This window comes from Pygoscelis adeliae, unplaced genomic scaffold, assembly GCF_000699105.1.
Source record: "Pygoscelis adeliae isolate BGI_AS28 unplaced genomic scaffold, ASM69910v1 Scaffold161, whole genome shotgun sequence".
Classification (NCBI taxonomy): Eukaryota; Metazoa; Chordata; class Aves; order Sphenisciformes; family Spheniscidae; genus Pygoscelis; species Pygoscelis adeliae.
The window spans coordinates 1857675-1873003 of NW_008824061.1; the positions used below are offsets into that span (position 1 = coordinate 1857675).

Consider the following 15329-nt stretch of genomic DNA (forward strand, 5'->3'; position numbering starts at 1 on the left):
CTAATAAAAAGGGATTTGATTAAAGACAGCCAACTACCACAGATCAGCAACTGAATCAGCAGCAAAGAAGGAAGAGTAGTTTAGACTTCAATTTGCTGATCTGCCAAGGACTTCCCAGGAGAAGGCACTTCATAAGTCACCTCATAACCTACAGGAGGGTAGGAGGGGACATACACCGAAGATTGGGGTGCTTAGACTTAGTATGGTAGTGTGGCCTTTCAACAAAACAAAGTTAGGCAGAACACCCAGCATGCATGTTTAACTCCTAAAAATTCGGTGTTTTTTTAAATTATTATGCTTAGTGATGATATTTCCATGTTTAAGCACTGCCTTGCCAATGGCAGCTAGAGGATTTCCCAGTGATTGGATCGTGCTGCTGTGGGAAGTCTAGGCAACAAACAGCTACAAACTGTGATCTTGCAGCTCCAAAGTGTGTCTCCAGCATGCTGCTTCTGGCTCTCACCATGCACCCGGGCTCTCCGGGAACACAGTGTGAACCATGCCGTGCTGCCAGCTGTGTGTGCTCGCCTAAGCGATCACTGACCAGAACAGTTCCCCCGACTCTGAAACCACCTTCAGTAATTTCCACCCAGGGAAGCTGCTGAAAGGTGTAGTGAGCACACACCTGATGGAAGTGCTGGCTGTCCTGCTCCTGAACTCAGCTCACCCGGTCTGCCAGCAGTACCATCCAGCATTTCCAGGGCAAAGAGACAACTTTAGTGGCTCCTACTCCTCTTCCCTCCCCAGGAAGCTCCATTCTGCCCACGCTGACTCCAGAATCAAGATGGCTTGATCGAAAACCAGAGATATGGCAAGTGAAACTGCAGAAGGAAGATGGTTACAGAAAAGATCCCAGAGTGCTGATGGGCCAAATAAAATGACCTTTCTCCAGCCTGACAGTTCAAATGTAATTATTCCAACAAATTATTTTCATGACTTAATATAACGCCTTGCAGCTTTCTAGCAAGGTTAATTAGATTCCTCAATTCAAAACCTATCTGCTCTTAACCAACTTTTAATACGCTGAAATCCAGTTTTCTAAATTCAAACTAATAAAAGTGATTAGCTGACAGCTATCTGGTACGCTACAATTACCATGGCATTTAGACCTCAGGCAGAAGGTATTTAATGCAAATCAGAGTCAATGTCTCTGACCATTTGTCCTTTTTCTGATTATTTGATCAATGTGCCATATGAATCTTGTACAATCCACGCTCCCATGCTGAACAAATAAAGAACAAAGGCAGAGATATTGGTTGAGATAGTTAACCAAAGTTGAAAGACTCTTTTTTTCCTCCCACACTTAATTTGTTCTTTCCACATGAGCATGAAGTTACTGAAAGGCACTGGCTGACAGCTCAAGTAGATGGGTATTTAGCTCTGACATAGCCAGAATTAGTACAAAACTCCCGGCCTGCACTGCCGTATCAAAAAGCCTCATCCACTGTGACTCCAGAGACCATCTTCCTCTGGGAGTAGCTCGGGCTGGAACAAACTCAGGAGGATGAGGGCAGCCCACCTCTTTGATTTTATCCAACCATAACAAGCAGTTGTGCTCCAGAACTGCTGGTTTTGTTTTATGTTTTTCTTGGTAGGTATATAGTTAGTTGTGACCGTGTCTCCCAAATGGCTGCACAGGGCACAGCATGCTTAGAGAGCTGAGGAGGAGTTCAGCCCAGCATACAGTTCTTCTGCACATCAAGAATGCCAAGTGGACAACACTTCAGAGATGACCTTCAGTGGCATAGACTCAGTGCAATTAGAAGATCAACCAGGTGCAGCTTGTAATTAAACATCACCTGCCCAAGGTAGGACTAGGGTTAGTGTTTGGTTTTCATCTTCCAGCTTGCATCATGCATGATTATTCCATCTTTGATTATGCTACCACTTATATAAACAACACTGGCAAAATTTCTGAACGCTCTGGAGCCTCCTTTCCATTTTCTTGTCAAAAAAATTTGCATGGCATTGGTCTGACCTCCCATCTGAAAGCCAAACTGATGACCTAACGTTGAGAGACTTTATGTTCCAACCCTTTGAGCTATGCATCCCTTTTGGATGAAAAAACTTTGATGTACCACACTCTCAAAACAGAGCAGAGCCATCTTCGCGATACAGTATTAGTCTGCAAAACCCGAGCATTTCAGCTTCATAAATACAAGTGCTAAACAAAACTAAAGCTCCACTTCAGGAAGCAATTTCTGAGCTGTGAGGAAAATTAATCACTAGAACAGCTTATCAGGGTAGGTGGTTGACTCACCATTGCTTGAAGTCTTTAAGATAAGATTAGATTTTTTTTTTTTTAAGTCATGATTCAATCATGTTTCTGGGAGAAACTGAGAGTAGGACATTAGGCAGTACAATGGCAAGGTCCTTTCTGACCTTGGATCCTGTGAATCTCCAAGTTCTTTGTTCACCTGCCTACCTTCTTGGGCTATGAGGAGAACTGGATGGGCTTTGGTCCATCAACCAGCTCCTGCCACTCAGAGCTCTGCATTAAGAAAATTACTGTAATCAAATCTCATGCTTCAGGGCTTCAGCCATTTGCCTGAAGGGAGCGGGAGAAAGGTTTCTCCCTCTTGCCTGCCCACGCTAATGGCTAAATACACGTTACGTTTGTTTGTTTGGTGCTTCGCTTTTAAAACATCAGAGAGTAAACACAAATGGATACGGGCAGATATGAAGTCAAATGCAGCAGCACAGAAAATGCTCTCTGGTTATCCTCTCTTCAGTTAGTCATTCTTGCTCACACCTCAGATCTGATGACTATCAATGTTTATAGAGAAGACATTTTGGCTGTGAGGGTGGAGACCATAGAAGGTAGAAGGTACTGATGGAGAATGGGGACTGGTATCAACCCCATCTACAAGGGCAACATTTGTTTGATGAGAACGTCTTGACCTGCTCAGGTAATCAGATCCTTGTCACTGCAAAAGCCTTGTTCATTAGTGAAACCTCAGTCCCACCTGCTTTCTGATTAAACCAAACCACAAAAGTTTCTTTAAGCCAGAAATCATAGAATCATAGAATCATTAAGGTTGGAAGAGACCTCCAAGATCATAGAGTCCAACCGTCAACCCAACACCACCATGCCCACTAAACCATGTCCCTAAGCGCCTCATCTACCCGTCTTTTAAATACTTCCAGGGATGGTGACTCAACCACTTCCCTGGGCAGCCTCTTCCAATGTTTCACCACTCTTTCAGTAAAGACATTTTTCCTCACATCCAATCTAAACCTCCCCTGGCGCAACTTGAGGCCATTTCCTCTCGTCCTTTCGCCAGTTACTTGGGAGAAGAGACCGACACCCACCTCGCTACAACCTCCTGTCAGGTAGTTGTAGAGAGCGATGAGGTCTCCCCTCAGCCTCCTTTTCTCCAGGCTAAACAACCCCCGTTCCCTCAGCCGCTCCTCATAAGACTTGTTCTCCAGACCCCTCACCAGCCTCGTTGCCCTTCTCTGGACACGTTCCAACATCTCAACATCCTTCTTGTAGTGAGGGGCCCAAAACTGAACACAGTATTCGAGGTGTGGCCTCACCAGTGCTGAGTACAGGGGCACAATCACTTCCCTACAATGTTTCGGTCCAAATAAAATCTATAGCGAATAGACCTAGGGGGCAATCTAAATGAAGTTTTTAAGAAATGATGAAGTAAAGGAAGCTAAAGAACACAAAATGAATGGCCTACACCAGTCTAACTCTACAAACTACAGCAGGTTGTTTCCTAACAACACTATCACCCAAGCCTGTAAGAAACTAAGCATACAGACAAGATGCATCAAATGTGCCCAAGGCTCTTGACTTTAATGCAGAGTTCAGACGCCATATCACCTGTGTTTTATATAAAGGCAAGATATATATTACACCTATAGATGCCTGAGATAATTCTGTTCTATACCACTTAAAAAGGAAATTACCTGCTTATCTTTTTCCAGGCAAGGAACATGACATGGTTATGAGCCAATCAGTTCAGATTTGTCTTCCTCGTACCTATTGGACCCAGTTCTGGGCTAACAGGTCCCTGTGTAAAACCAACCTGATTGACTCAAAATGGATTTCCTTGTCATCTATGCCAGCATACAGGAAATGAAAATCCATGCCTTGGGAGCAGAACACACTTACACAGCCAGGTTTTTTGCAGCTGAAATGAAAAGGGAAGGGGCAGGCGGGCAAGACAGCACACCGCACCTGAATTCAGCCTGGTAGCCTAGAAGCTGGGGACAGATGGTGTGAAAATGAACCAGACATTGAAAAATTCAATGTTATAACCAGAAAGACTATAAACATACAGCAAGTGAGCATGAGATTTATGCTGAAATTACAGAGGAATTCCTATGGATGATTACACTTTCAGCCCAAGCATGGAAAGCAAATCCATCAATACGAACATCACTACATTAACAGTGTAGCTGCCAGGCCTCCCCATTACTGAACCTGGTAAACACGGAAAGGGGCTATGGACACTTGTGATGTGGCACTGCTCACCAAAGTAGTCATCAGAGGGAGGATTCTCCATGTCATACAGCATTTTCTTGGTCAGATGTTCCAACTCATCCTCAGGCCTGAAGGCAGGAGTGCTTGATGTGGGTCCAGAGCTTGGATACCCACTCTGAAAAAAAAAGGACAAACAGTCTGTGATGTGGTATAAAAGCATTCACCCATGGTAAGAGGGTCTATTGGCTGCTCAGTGTTGAACTTCATTTTTTGTCTTATTTTTGCTTTTTTTAAAACCCAAGGGAGTCATGCAAGTAAACATCTCATTTAATGTAATGAAAACGGACTCCTAAAAACATGCAGTGAAGTGCTATATATCCTCCTACAATGAGAAGTATTCTGTGCCTCATAATTAGGTGTCTACTGGATAGCACATAATAATAAATAAAGGAGAAAATTATTCCAAGGATAACTTGATACAAACATTTTCCAACACTGAAAAAGGCTTTGGAAGCATTTCAGTTTGTATTTGGCAAAAGCTTCCATCACTTAACAACGCAATATAAAAGATGCTAGAACAATCATTCCTACAGTGGTGGAGTATATGGACAAAGACAGATAATCCCGAGCTTCTAGTTATGTTCTCTTCCTGTTTGTTTTGACACAAATCCTGCTGTTAACATTAGTGAGAGCAGGAGTTGGTCCACAGATTTTTAGCACTAGGGATACAAAGGTTTTAGTATGTGCTTAGAAGCTGAGACCTCTTGGCCTTCATATGCTAACAGCTGGCATGCAGTATTTGCAGTCTGTCTCAGTGAGTCTTCTCCCTGGAAAACAGCAGAAGCACGGGCATATTTTGAGAAGCACAGAAATAGTCTCATGCCTAGAAGTTTCTTAGAAGAAGCTAAGTTTGGTGTCCATAATGAGAAACTTAGTCACTTCAGGATTAAAAAACGCTGACACCAGCTTTCCTTGCGTGCACTGCTTTCTTGAAAGACCTGCATGCGAAAACTAACTTATTTATGAAATGCAGCATTTCAGTAAAGCAAGTGATTTCATTGATTAATTGCTGCCTTCGTCAAGGATTGGACCTTAGATATGAAACTTATGAGCCTTAGACTACAAGGAAGCATTCTTCCATGCTCCATACCTACTTAAATGGGAAGAAAATGTAAAATCACTGGAGAAACAATACACCGGCCACCTCTATCTGGCTTAGAGAGACTACATCTGACATGATGAATCTTTACTGAGCCAGTCATGTTCAACAGAGAACAGCAGCTTTAAAGCACTGAAAGAGAATTAACTAAATGCTTTCACGCTTTTTTCTTTCAGGCAAGAAGGAGATTTCAAATGAGACATCAATCAATGTAGAGAAGGTCTCAGAACGGTGCTTAGCAATAATACTTCAATCATCCACTCCCAGAAACCAAACACTTGCATGTTCCTGACCTTGTCATATTTATTTTTCTAGGGCCCATGCTAAGCTGTACACCATCACCTCTCTCGCTTGTTGACCTGATCTGTCTCACAGGCGCTGCACCCATGAGCACTGCAGCATGACTGCACTCCCTGGAAGTGCTGGATTTGCCGTGCACACACAATACGGCAGTTGCGCCCGCTGCCTGCCCACCAATCGCTCTCTAACAGAGCAGCAGCAGAGCACAAGGGAGATGAGTGGCACGGTCCCCTGGAAGAAAGGGCACCTGGAATAAGCCCCAGGCTGGATGAATTTCCCTGGAGGGCTGTGCGAGGTCTATTTGCTGTACATTCAGCCTCCCTGACTGAGAATATAGATTGGTCCTACCATACATTCAGGTTTTCCCAGAGACGTTTTCTTTTTCTGCTCAGGGATTTTTTTTCTGAGCAATATTCATGGATTTTGTGGATTTGTCCAGGATTTCTGGATGTCTAGCAGTTGTTCCGAGGAAACTGTTGAACATCTGGAAATCCTGAACATCTACACACAGCTCAGTACAATCTATTGTACAAATGCAACCACGCTGATGTGTTTGGGTTACCATGACTTATTTTTTCATATGGGGAGACAGGCCTGTATGGTGCACAGGACTCGCATTTGCTTTCTAAGTCGCATAAGTGCCACCTCTGTGGGATATATCATTTTGGTGGGGATAAGGCCACTCATAAGACTAGGAGTTTCAGAGCCAGGTACTTGACCCAGCACACCCAGACGTCCTTGGCCAGTGCTTTGTGGCTGTTTTTAGAAGGCTAGTTGACAACTATTTCATTAGAAATAAAATAAATAGCATAACCCTAAAAAAAAAAGTTTATTAATAAGCCAATTAAAGGTGCCAAATATAAAGCATTTAATCTTGGAACAACCTATTTTTTTCCTCTGCTCTCTTGTTCCTAAGAGCTGATCATGAATCTCGTCTGAACATGTATTTTAACACAGCAAGTGCAGCCAAGGTTTTATTAGTTTGAGAAATCAATCTGGCAACTGAGCCTCTTAAAATATTATTCCATCTCTTGTACCTATTTCAGTTTCCATGCAGAAAGGAATGACCATTGCCACCCCATCGAATGAGACTTCTTCCCTAAACTTTGCACGGAGAAGACAGTACATCATAAAGCTGATGATGGCCCCCATCCCTGTATTTCCCCCGTTAGCAATCACCGGTGCGGCACGAACGCGTGGAAGCGCCATGCTCCAGCCTTGCTGCTGGGCTCTGTCAACACATAATCTGAAACACTGCTTTTACCCTCGGGCCTTATAATATAAATGGACTATAATATAAATGGACCAAAACAGAAAGCACAAGCTGCTGTCTGTTCACAGAAAAGGGAAGCGAGATGCATGGAGCTGAAGCGATTTGCCCATCACCACACGTGGGCTCTAAGGCCAGGCTGTTGGGAGCCCCACATCTTCAGCCTCGCACGCAGCCCGCCAGGGCTGGACTCAGCGTTGCAGACCTGCACCAGCCACTCTCTGACCTAAAGCCACTGCATCTGCAGGCCACTGCCAGACAGGCTTCGGCAGGACACTCTGGGCAGGCAGGGTATGATGCCTCTCCGTCTCTTCCATGCCGGCTTCTGACACCTCCCAATCGGGGGCCCGCTTGTGCCCGCTTCAGTAAGGACTTGGGCTGTGCCATTTAAAATGAAAGACCAAAATCTGCAGATTTTCAGTTCTGTCTGACTTTCTCTGGTTTTGGAGGCCACGTTGCCTCATACACACAATAAATAGGCTGCTCTCGTATTTTATCTACATTGCACTTTTCCAAACCAGGCAGATTTCTTATCCAGTACCCAATGTCAGCAAAAATAACAAATACCAACCACAATGTTATGAGACGCTTTAACTTATTTTTACTAAAATGCTATGCCTTTCTGACCAACATTTAAGCAGTGCTAGGCACATCTTTTTCCTCCTCGCATGGCACATGCTGACTATGGGCCTCCAGGAAAATGCATTTCATGCATATGAACATGCTGTTGAATTTGCTGGGACACGCACGCACACAAACGTAGAGAGAAAAGTGTATCCTTAGTCCAATCTAAAATGCTTGTTTCAGCAAAACGGTTTCCTTCCTCCTCCTTTGTTAGGTCAGGGAAAAAATATAACTCTGGCTTTCCTTACAAAACAGAGTTGTGTTGTTGTTATTAAACTTCCTCTATTTTCTCCTGATCTGTACAATGATCAAGGCTGTCTAGAAATCCAATTTGCTGTCTAATCTACCACAGTTATCGTCATGCATTCTCTTTTCTCCATGATGCCTTGATGCACACAAATATATATTTCTGAGCTACAGACAGGTCAAAGCTGGGGAACTGCAACATGGCCTCCCAAATCCTCTGAGCATCACTCTGTCTGGCTAATCCCAGCAACATCAGGGATGATAAAATGACCCATGAGCGTGGAAAAGAGCCTTAGTCAGCAAAAAGCCAGCAGGAGGGACCATGCTTTGGGAGTGGGAGCACTTGAGTCCGACCCTTGCTACTGCCTTCAAATACCAAGCAACCTCAGGGAAGAGCATGATGATTGCAGTCACGTGGGCAGATGCAAATGCATTCATTAAGAAACACTGTCCTGCATGCTTAGTTAATGGGACATCTAGGAAAATGCCAGCATTCCCAGGGTTAAACCCTGTGGCAGAAAATATGTTCATGCTACAAATGAAAGGAAGTGAGTTAATCACTTGTGCCACTCTCAAAGCGCTGCAACAACATCTGGCTCATCTTCCTCATTAAAGTTCAGTTCCTAAAAAGCCAGGTCAGAAGAAGCAGTCGCGTGGAATCACTGCATAATTATTTTGGTACACAAAGTTGATACTTGTTTCAGTGCTTCTCTGGCGCATGTTTTCTACTCCAGACCTCACTGGTAATCAGCTGTCTCTGATGTAATGGCTGCCCAGAAAAGGGAGCTCTGCAGTTAGTGAGGTGCAGCCACCAACATGAACCTTGCCCATCCACATATAAATTTTTACCCGAATGGGTAAAAACCACAGCGCAAAATCTGCAAAGACATCTGAAGATGATGCTGTGATGAATGCACCATCATTCAGAGTGTACTGTATGTGGTCATTTTTCTTGTCCATTTGCAAATGTTGTAGAAGAAGCTTTTTCTCTCTGAGAGAAAATAACTTCAATTATGTGTTCCCAATTACAGAAACATGGAAATTATCTTCTTTTCAGAAGGTAGAATTAGCCCAGTTTGGAATTGAAAGGCAGCCAGAAACATCTTTCACCGATACTTACTTTCATTTTTTTCTTCTTGTTCATCTGCATGAAGTTAGCACTTCCCTTTCACTTCACTCACCAAAACTAATCATCAGTTAAATAAACAGTTAAATAGCATCACAACACATTTTTTATTCAATGGCCTGACAAAGACCATACTTTTTCATTTAAGTTATTGACTGTCCAAAACAATCGCAAACTTTTAGACCAAAAAATTCAGCATGGTGCCACAACTCTCATGAGTCGAGCTCCCAAAGAAATATCAAGATTGCCTGCAGCTGTAATTCAGTTTATAATTAAGGCCAACTGATCTCTCTTACAGAGGAGATGCACTGGAAGAAAAATATTTTAATTCTTGATTTATTTTCCCAGTGAAAAGTTACAGCTGCCAGAGTACATACAGATTCCTGAAAAGACGATTCTGCCTAGAATCCCTGCGACACCCATGTTCCTGGGTCTACTTCTGGTCGGAGAATAATTCATCGAGATCTGAAGAAGAAGCTGCCCTGCACAAGGAGGTACCCACTGACAGCCAGTGACGTCCTGCCCACACCAGCAGCCCAAAATCACAAGTCTTTGGGCAGGCAGGAGCGAGGTCTCCTCTGGGACATGCCAGAGAGCGACAAGCCACCAGTTCCCTCGCTGCCTACCTGCCCTGCCACTGCTTCCCACAGCAAACCAGCGATCCAGAACAGGCAGTTCCGGCAGCAGAGCCCTCATTTGTTAAACACTGGCTTGCTTTGAAATAGGACACTTTTGTAACTACTTCAAAGCTCTAGAGGATATTTGTCTTTATTTTTAAACTTCATTATTGTAACTGTATCCTCACTTAGCTATCCGTGCATATTCCCAGTCCTATTCTAATCCCGCTAAGCTCTTAGTTTCAACAATCTCTTGTGACAGTAAGTTGCACAGAATTCGAGCAATAATAATAATAATAATAATAATAATAATTAAAAAAATATTTTTCTCGGTTTTAACTTCATAGCCTGCAATTTTGCCCAAATATCTCTTTTTCTTACACTGTGAAACTGGGATGCAGACAGGTAGAAGACCAGACAGGTAGAAGAGGAGGTATCTTGACTGATAGTTTAAAAGGAAGACAATAGAGCCAGAATGCAAAATCATTAAATAGCTCAGAAGTTCCCAGAACTTCTGAAAATCAGGCTGCTCATACAGATGCTTGTTTCGACTCTCTGGAGCCCAGGTTTTAGCTTGTAGTCATGAAAACAAAATCTTGGGTCTCTGTGTATTGATACTGAATTCAACAGGATCACCGTACATGCACACTAATTACTCTGCAAAATGGGTTTAACAATATTACTCTCTTGATTAATCAGTGCCTGCAAAGCTCTCACAGCTTCTATGATGTGACTACACGGAGTGTTTTATTAATCATCAAGCACAGTAATAAATGCGCATGATTGTTTTGTCCTTGGATTGTTTGTATTCTATTATATGCAAACATACTAAGTAGCTTTTCTTGCTATTCTTCACGTTCTCACTAATGTTTGAATCTGGAAGGGCTGGTCATTTTTACTAGGTGTTATAAATGTTGGATAATCTGTAAACACCGCTACCTGCTGCTTGCTCCTGCATTGAGCATGACTGTGTTAAATGACAGCTTCCACTTCTATTATGGAGAGTCGTCGTTTCTGCCGGACACTGTAGTTTGTTTATATATTCAGGGTTAACAGGAGATGAGCTAGATTTTTATGGAGCAACATCGGCCATTTCTCATTAGAAAAAGCAAGCCAAACAGATCTCCAAGTAATAAATTTTTTACATGTTATCTCAGGAAACAGTAGATTTAAACTATATTTCAAATAAGAACACCTATAAAATACTACATTTTAATGTTCCATTGGTACTTAAATGTATATACAGAACCAAGTGCAGCAGCGCCTGATCTTGCCTGGGGCCTCTTGGCCCTATCATTACACAAATACACTTTACTTGTCAAGGCTTATCTCATATGAAAAGGGGAGCGGGCTGTTTTGTTTTGTGTTGTGTTTTCCTATTAACCCCACTTACTTTGGTAACAGACATTTTAGGCACTTTTAAAAAAAGCCAGGAACTCAAGGCACAAGCTGGAGGGTACTACTGAGAGGGAGAATGAGGCATCACCATTATATCAATGTACGGATAAAGAGATTACATCATTTTAGCCCTATGTTTTTGGCTGGAAGAGCTTGGTCTGCTTCATAAAATTACATCAGGAGGTCCTATGCATACTCGTCTATTTGTTTCAGGATTGAAGGCTTTATTCTGGTCTAAGCTCCTTGCCTTGCCACATCTTCCTGGGCTCAGTATCAAGCACTCTCTTACTCCCATGTATCATCACCAGTATAGGCTGCTTATCAATTCCCCTCCTCTTTATGTCATAACACTGTAGGCTTCCAGGGCTGCCTTCAAAGCATTAATTAATTAAGCATTATATTTACTACCATCACCAGGTCAAAATCTGCATTTCAGAGTAGGAGCCATAAGCATCCATAGGAGATGACAGTCTCCAAGCCTTAGTCCCAAGCTGCACAGGGAAGTGCTGTAGGTGGGTTTGAATTAGCTTCTTGTCATTACATTCTTGGCTATACATCTTGGGGTACATAGTGCCAGCTAGGGCTTCTTGCCTGGGGAGTTGATGAGCCTCAAGACCTGTACAGAGCTCCTTTGTATAAATCCAAGGTAGCACTACTGAAAGACATAGAGCTGTAGGGGACTGGTCACAGTGAGTGGCACTCCACAGTGGGGCTCACAGTCTTCCTACCAATGAAGCCACACTGCTATCTTATAGGACAAGCACAGGGGCACACCTAGTAAAAACGGGAATGCTCCAAAATTCAGACTGATGAAAAGAGGTGTGTTTGCTCAGACAGTACACAACTAGCCCAGGCAATTCATTGCCACAATAAAACCACCGAAAAAAGTACTCTCCTTCCAAAACCTACCTTTCCAGAAGCAGCCCTAAAACACAAGGAAATAACTGAGCTTTGCTCTTTTTAAAGTTTTCCTTTTGCACAACACTTCACAAAGGCAGAGCTCAACCATTTTCACAGACGATGAAAAATGACACTGCACAACGGGCTTACACACACCTCTGGTGCAGTGCCTTCTCCGGCGGACCACAGCGACGAGGGAGCTCACCGCCATTCACCATGCGGTGCTGGGGGTTGGACTGGGTGTTTGTGCAAGGAGCACCACCTGCCCTGCGGTTCAGGTTCGTCGCCTATTGAAAAAATAGGCTGTCCCAGCTGCAGTGCCTTATCAGGTAACAAAAACAGAAGTGCTGGGGCATCACTTGTTTCAAAAGAAAAATAAATCTCACAATTTTAATGGTACTAATTTTGCATGTGAAACTTGCATTCATACTGTATTAACAGTTTAAATATAGCTTTCTTGCCAGATGCCTGAATATGCTAGAAAAGACACTTAAAATATGCAAATTTGGTTTCTGTTTTAATACACAAAGAAACTTAAAATCACATCACTTTCCATCACCAAGACAGGTTTCAATCTAAGCTTTTTTCATGTGAAAACTATAACAGCAAACAAATGGTTAACCAAATGTGTTTAACCCACTATCTTGTAGTCTCACTTTTAGTCAGCTGTGACATGGGCCACTACACTTCCCAGGACACCAGTGACTTAAATGAAGACTACATATTTTGCTTAACATTAGAAGATTATATATATAAAAATTACAGTAAAAAAAGCTTCTCAGACTGGAGCGGGTGCTTGGTTTAGCATCCATAGAATTGGAGGGCAGGATTCCTGAGTTTTATCCTCAGCAATATTCTTAACCAGTCTGATCCTGCACCCTGCTGTTATAAATGGTGTTCATAATGCTTGGCTGTCTCAAGAGAGTTTGAGAGTCTCAATGAACTCTTGATTACAAAATGCTTTGAGATCCTTGAATGAAAGATGCTGAATGAGTACAAATTCTGACTATTATTAATTATCTTTGGTAACCAAAGTTGTGCCTCCTTCCACTCACATGTGCCTACGTTTTGTCTTTTAAGATTATAACATCTTCAAAACAAACACTGGTCTCCCAACATGCCCCTTGGCAGTCTTGTTTTATAAATAAAAGCGATAAGAATAATATTAGCAAAAACAATAGTGTGGCAAAAGCAAATTACATTCCTTCTGGACTCAGAAATTTCTTCCTTATCTCAGGACAGGAAAATTTCTCCATTTTACTCATGTTCTGATCCCAGAATCATCTGTTCTCTTTTCCTCATAGGTAGCTGCTTTCACTCTAAGAGCTTTGCTGTTTTCCTTTTAGATTTGCACAGGCCATGTTTCTTGAAGTGCTTATGGGAGGATCCCAACCCCTTTTAACAAAATGAGTACAAGTTCCTTTGGAAAGCGGATGGGGAGCGCCGAACACGTCAGAGAGTGTAAGCGCTGAGTACGAACCTTCATTTGACTTTCAGTCTCTCAGGTGACTGAGTCAGGGGAAAGGAGGCAGAAACTTAACAGACAGACCAGACATCTGCATTCTGCCCAGGCCATCTACTGTGCTTGTCCCTCAGCTGAGCCGTGCTTCAAGGATGACAAAAAAATATTCAAAATGACACGTCTTTTAGTGATGCAAGAGAAAAGAAAATTTGCAAATAATAATGAGAAGATTGCTGTTCTTTAAAGTCAGAGGGAGAGCTCATTAGCTTGCACCTCAAGGACTTGTGGTGAAAGACTGTAGAGAAGAGTATTAGAAGGGTACCGACACAGCTCAAGACAATACGTAAGCAGTAAAGATCAGAATTTGTCCTCTAAGTTCTGCCTCAGTTAGAGTGTCTCTATATTTTATAACATCTACGTGGATTGTTTTGTTGCTGAATTGGTTTATACACCTTGAAGAGACTGAAGCTTTACTGTATTTAAAACAATTAATTCTCCTCATGAAGAGCCCTCTGTAGGTATCTCTAGGTCACCTGAATCCCAGCTCAGCCATCTAACATCATGTCAAGTACCATTTGCAAAGATGCGTTATTTAATTCATGAGGAGCAATTGCCCGGACCGTCAGTGTTGAGGCTCACAGCAGCTCACATGTACCACTTCTACCAGCAAGCCCTGGCCTTTCTGTTATCTCCAGCCGAAGCTAGGACAATGGCCTCGTCACAAAATTACTAGACTGGAATTGATCATAATGACTGGTGATTAAAAACTTAAAGATCCCTCTCACCTTTTGTGAAATGGAGGTGTCCACCAAAAGCGGGCAGTTTGCTTGCAAACCTAATGCTACTTGCCTACATTAGAGTCTGGGAACGTGTTTGGCAGCAAGCTCGCGGTGCAGCCCACATCCACAAGGCATTAGCAGTACTTGCAGGTGCTACTGTGATGCTGAGCACTGGCAGTGAGGAAAAAGGTGGTGAAATTAAACAGTGCCATCAGGAGCAGAGAGAGTAATACACAAGAAAAGAAGGAGGAGAGAGTGAAGGGCTGCAGCCCCCAGTGAACATCATCTTGATAGCCTAAGCATTGCTGCTTTACAAGAGACTTGTACATGTTTCACTATCAATTACCTCAGGATAATCAGAAATAGTATTTTCAGAACAAAGCAGTGCCAAATTCTATACTGCACTTGGGGGAAAAAGGCCAGGGCAAACACCTGTCATCTAGATTATCATTTATTTCACCCAATGTACTTACGAAAATGATCTCTCATTTGGCTCACAGCAGGAGAAATTTCTCAACAAAGTCATAATTCTCCTGTAATACAGTCTAGGGCAGTTAAGTATTACTCAGATAAAAGCTCCAAGTCTCCCTTGAAACACTGTCCCTGCTCAGGAATTTCCCACAATCAGAGGGAGGTGGGAGCTGAGAAAAGGGCAGCAAGAGATGAGGAATGATCTTCCCTCAGAGAGAACCACAGGCTGAGGACCCAGCACGTCCCACCTGGTGGCCAAATCGTGGCAGGGAGGCAAAGAAGCAGGGGTTATGGGCTATCGAAAAATGCTTCAGGAAGTTTCACTGCGGCTATTCAATATTCAACAGGTCTCAACCTTCTCCTTGCGACCTGCTGGAACAGGAGTGAACATCTGAGTTGGCTGTGCTACTCATGGCTGTTGCGGATGCTATTCATCCTGCTTGTGGAGAGGGCAGGAGATGGCCCTTGGAAAAGAGCAGAGAGGTCAAGGTCAGAGCTGGAATGAGGGCTCTGGCAACATAGGGAAAGCGCCCGGGGAACGA

The 15329-nt window shown here is 43.0% G+C and overlaps 1 protein-coding gene across 1 annotated transcript in view; it reads right to left on the reverse strand.

The window, feature by feature from the left end:
• The window catches only part of LPP (LIM domain containing preferred translocation partner in lipoma), a 282269-nt gene that overhangs the window by 77339 nt on the left and 189601 nt on the right, over positions 1-15329 (reverse strand). The window contains exon 8 of the mRNA XM_009334106.1: positions 4487-4610. Within this exon, the coding sequence (XP_009332381.1) occupies positions 4487-4610 (124 nt within the window). The remainder of the gene's footprint in view (positions 1-4486; positions 4611-15329) is intronic.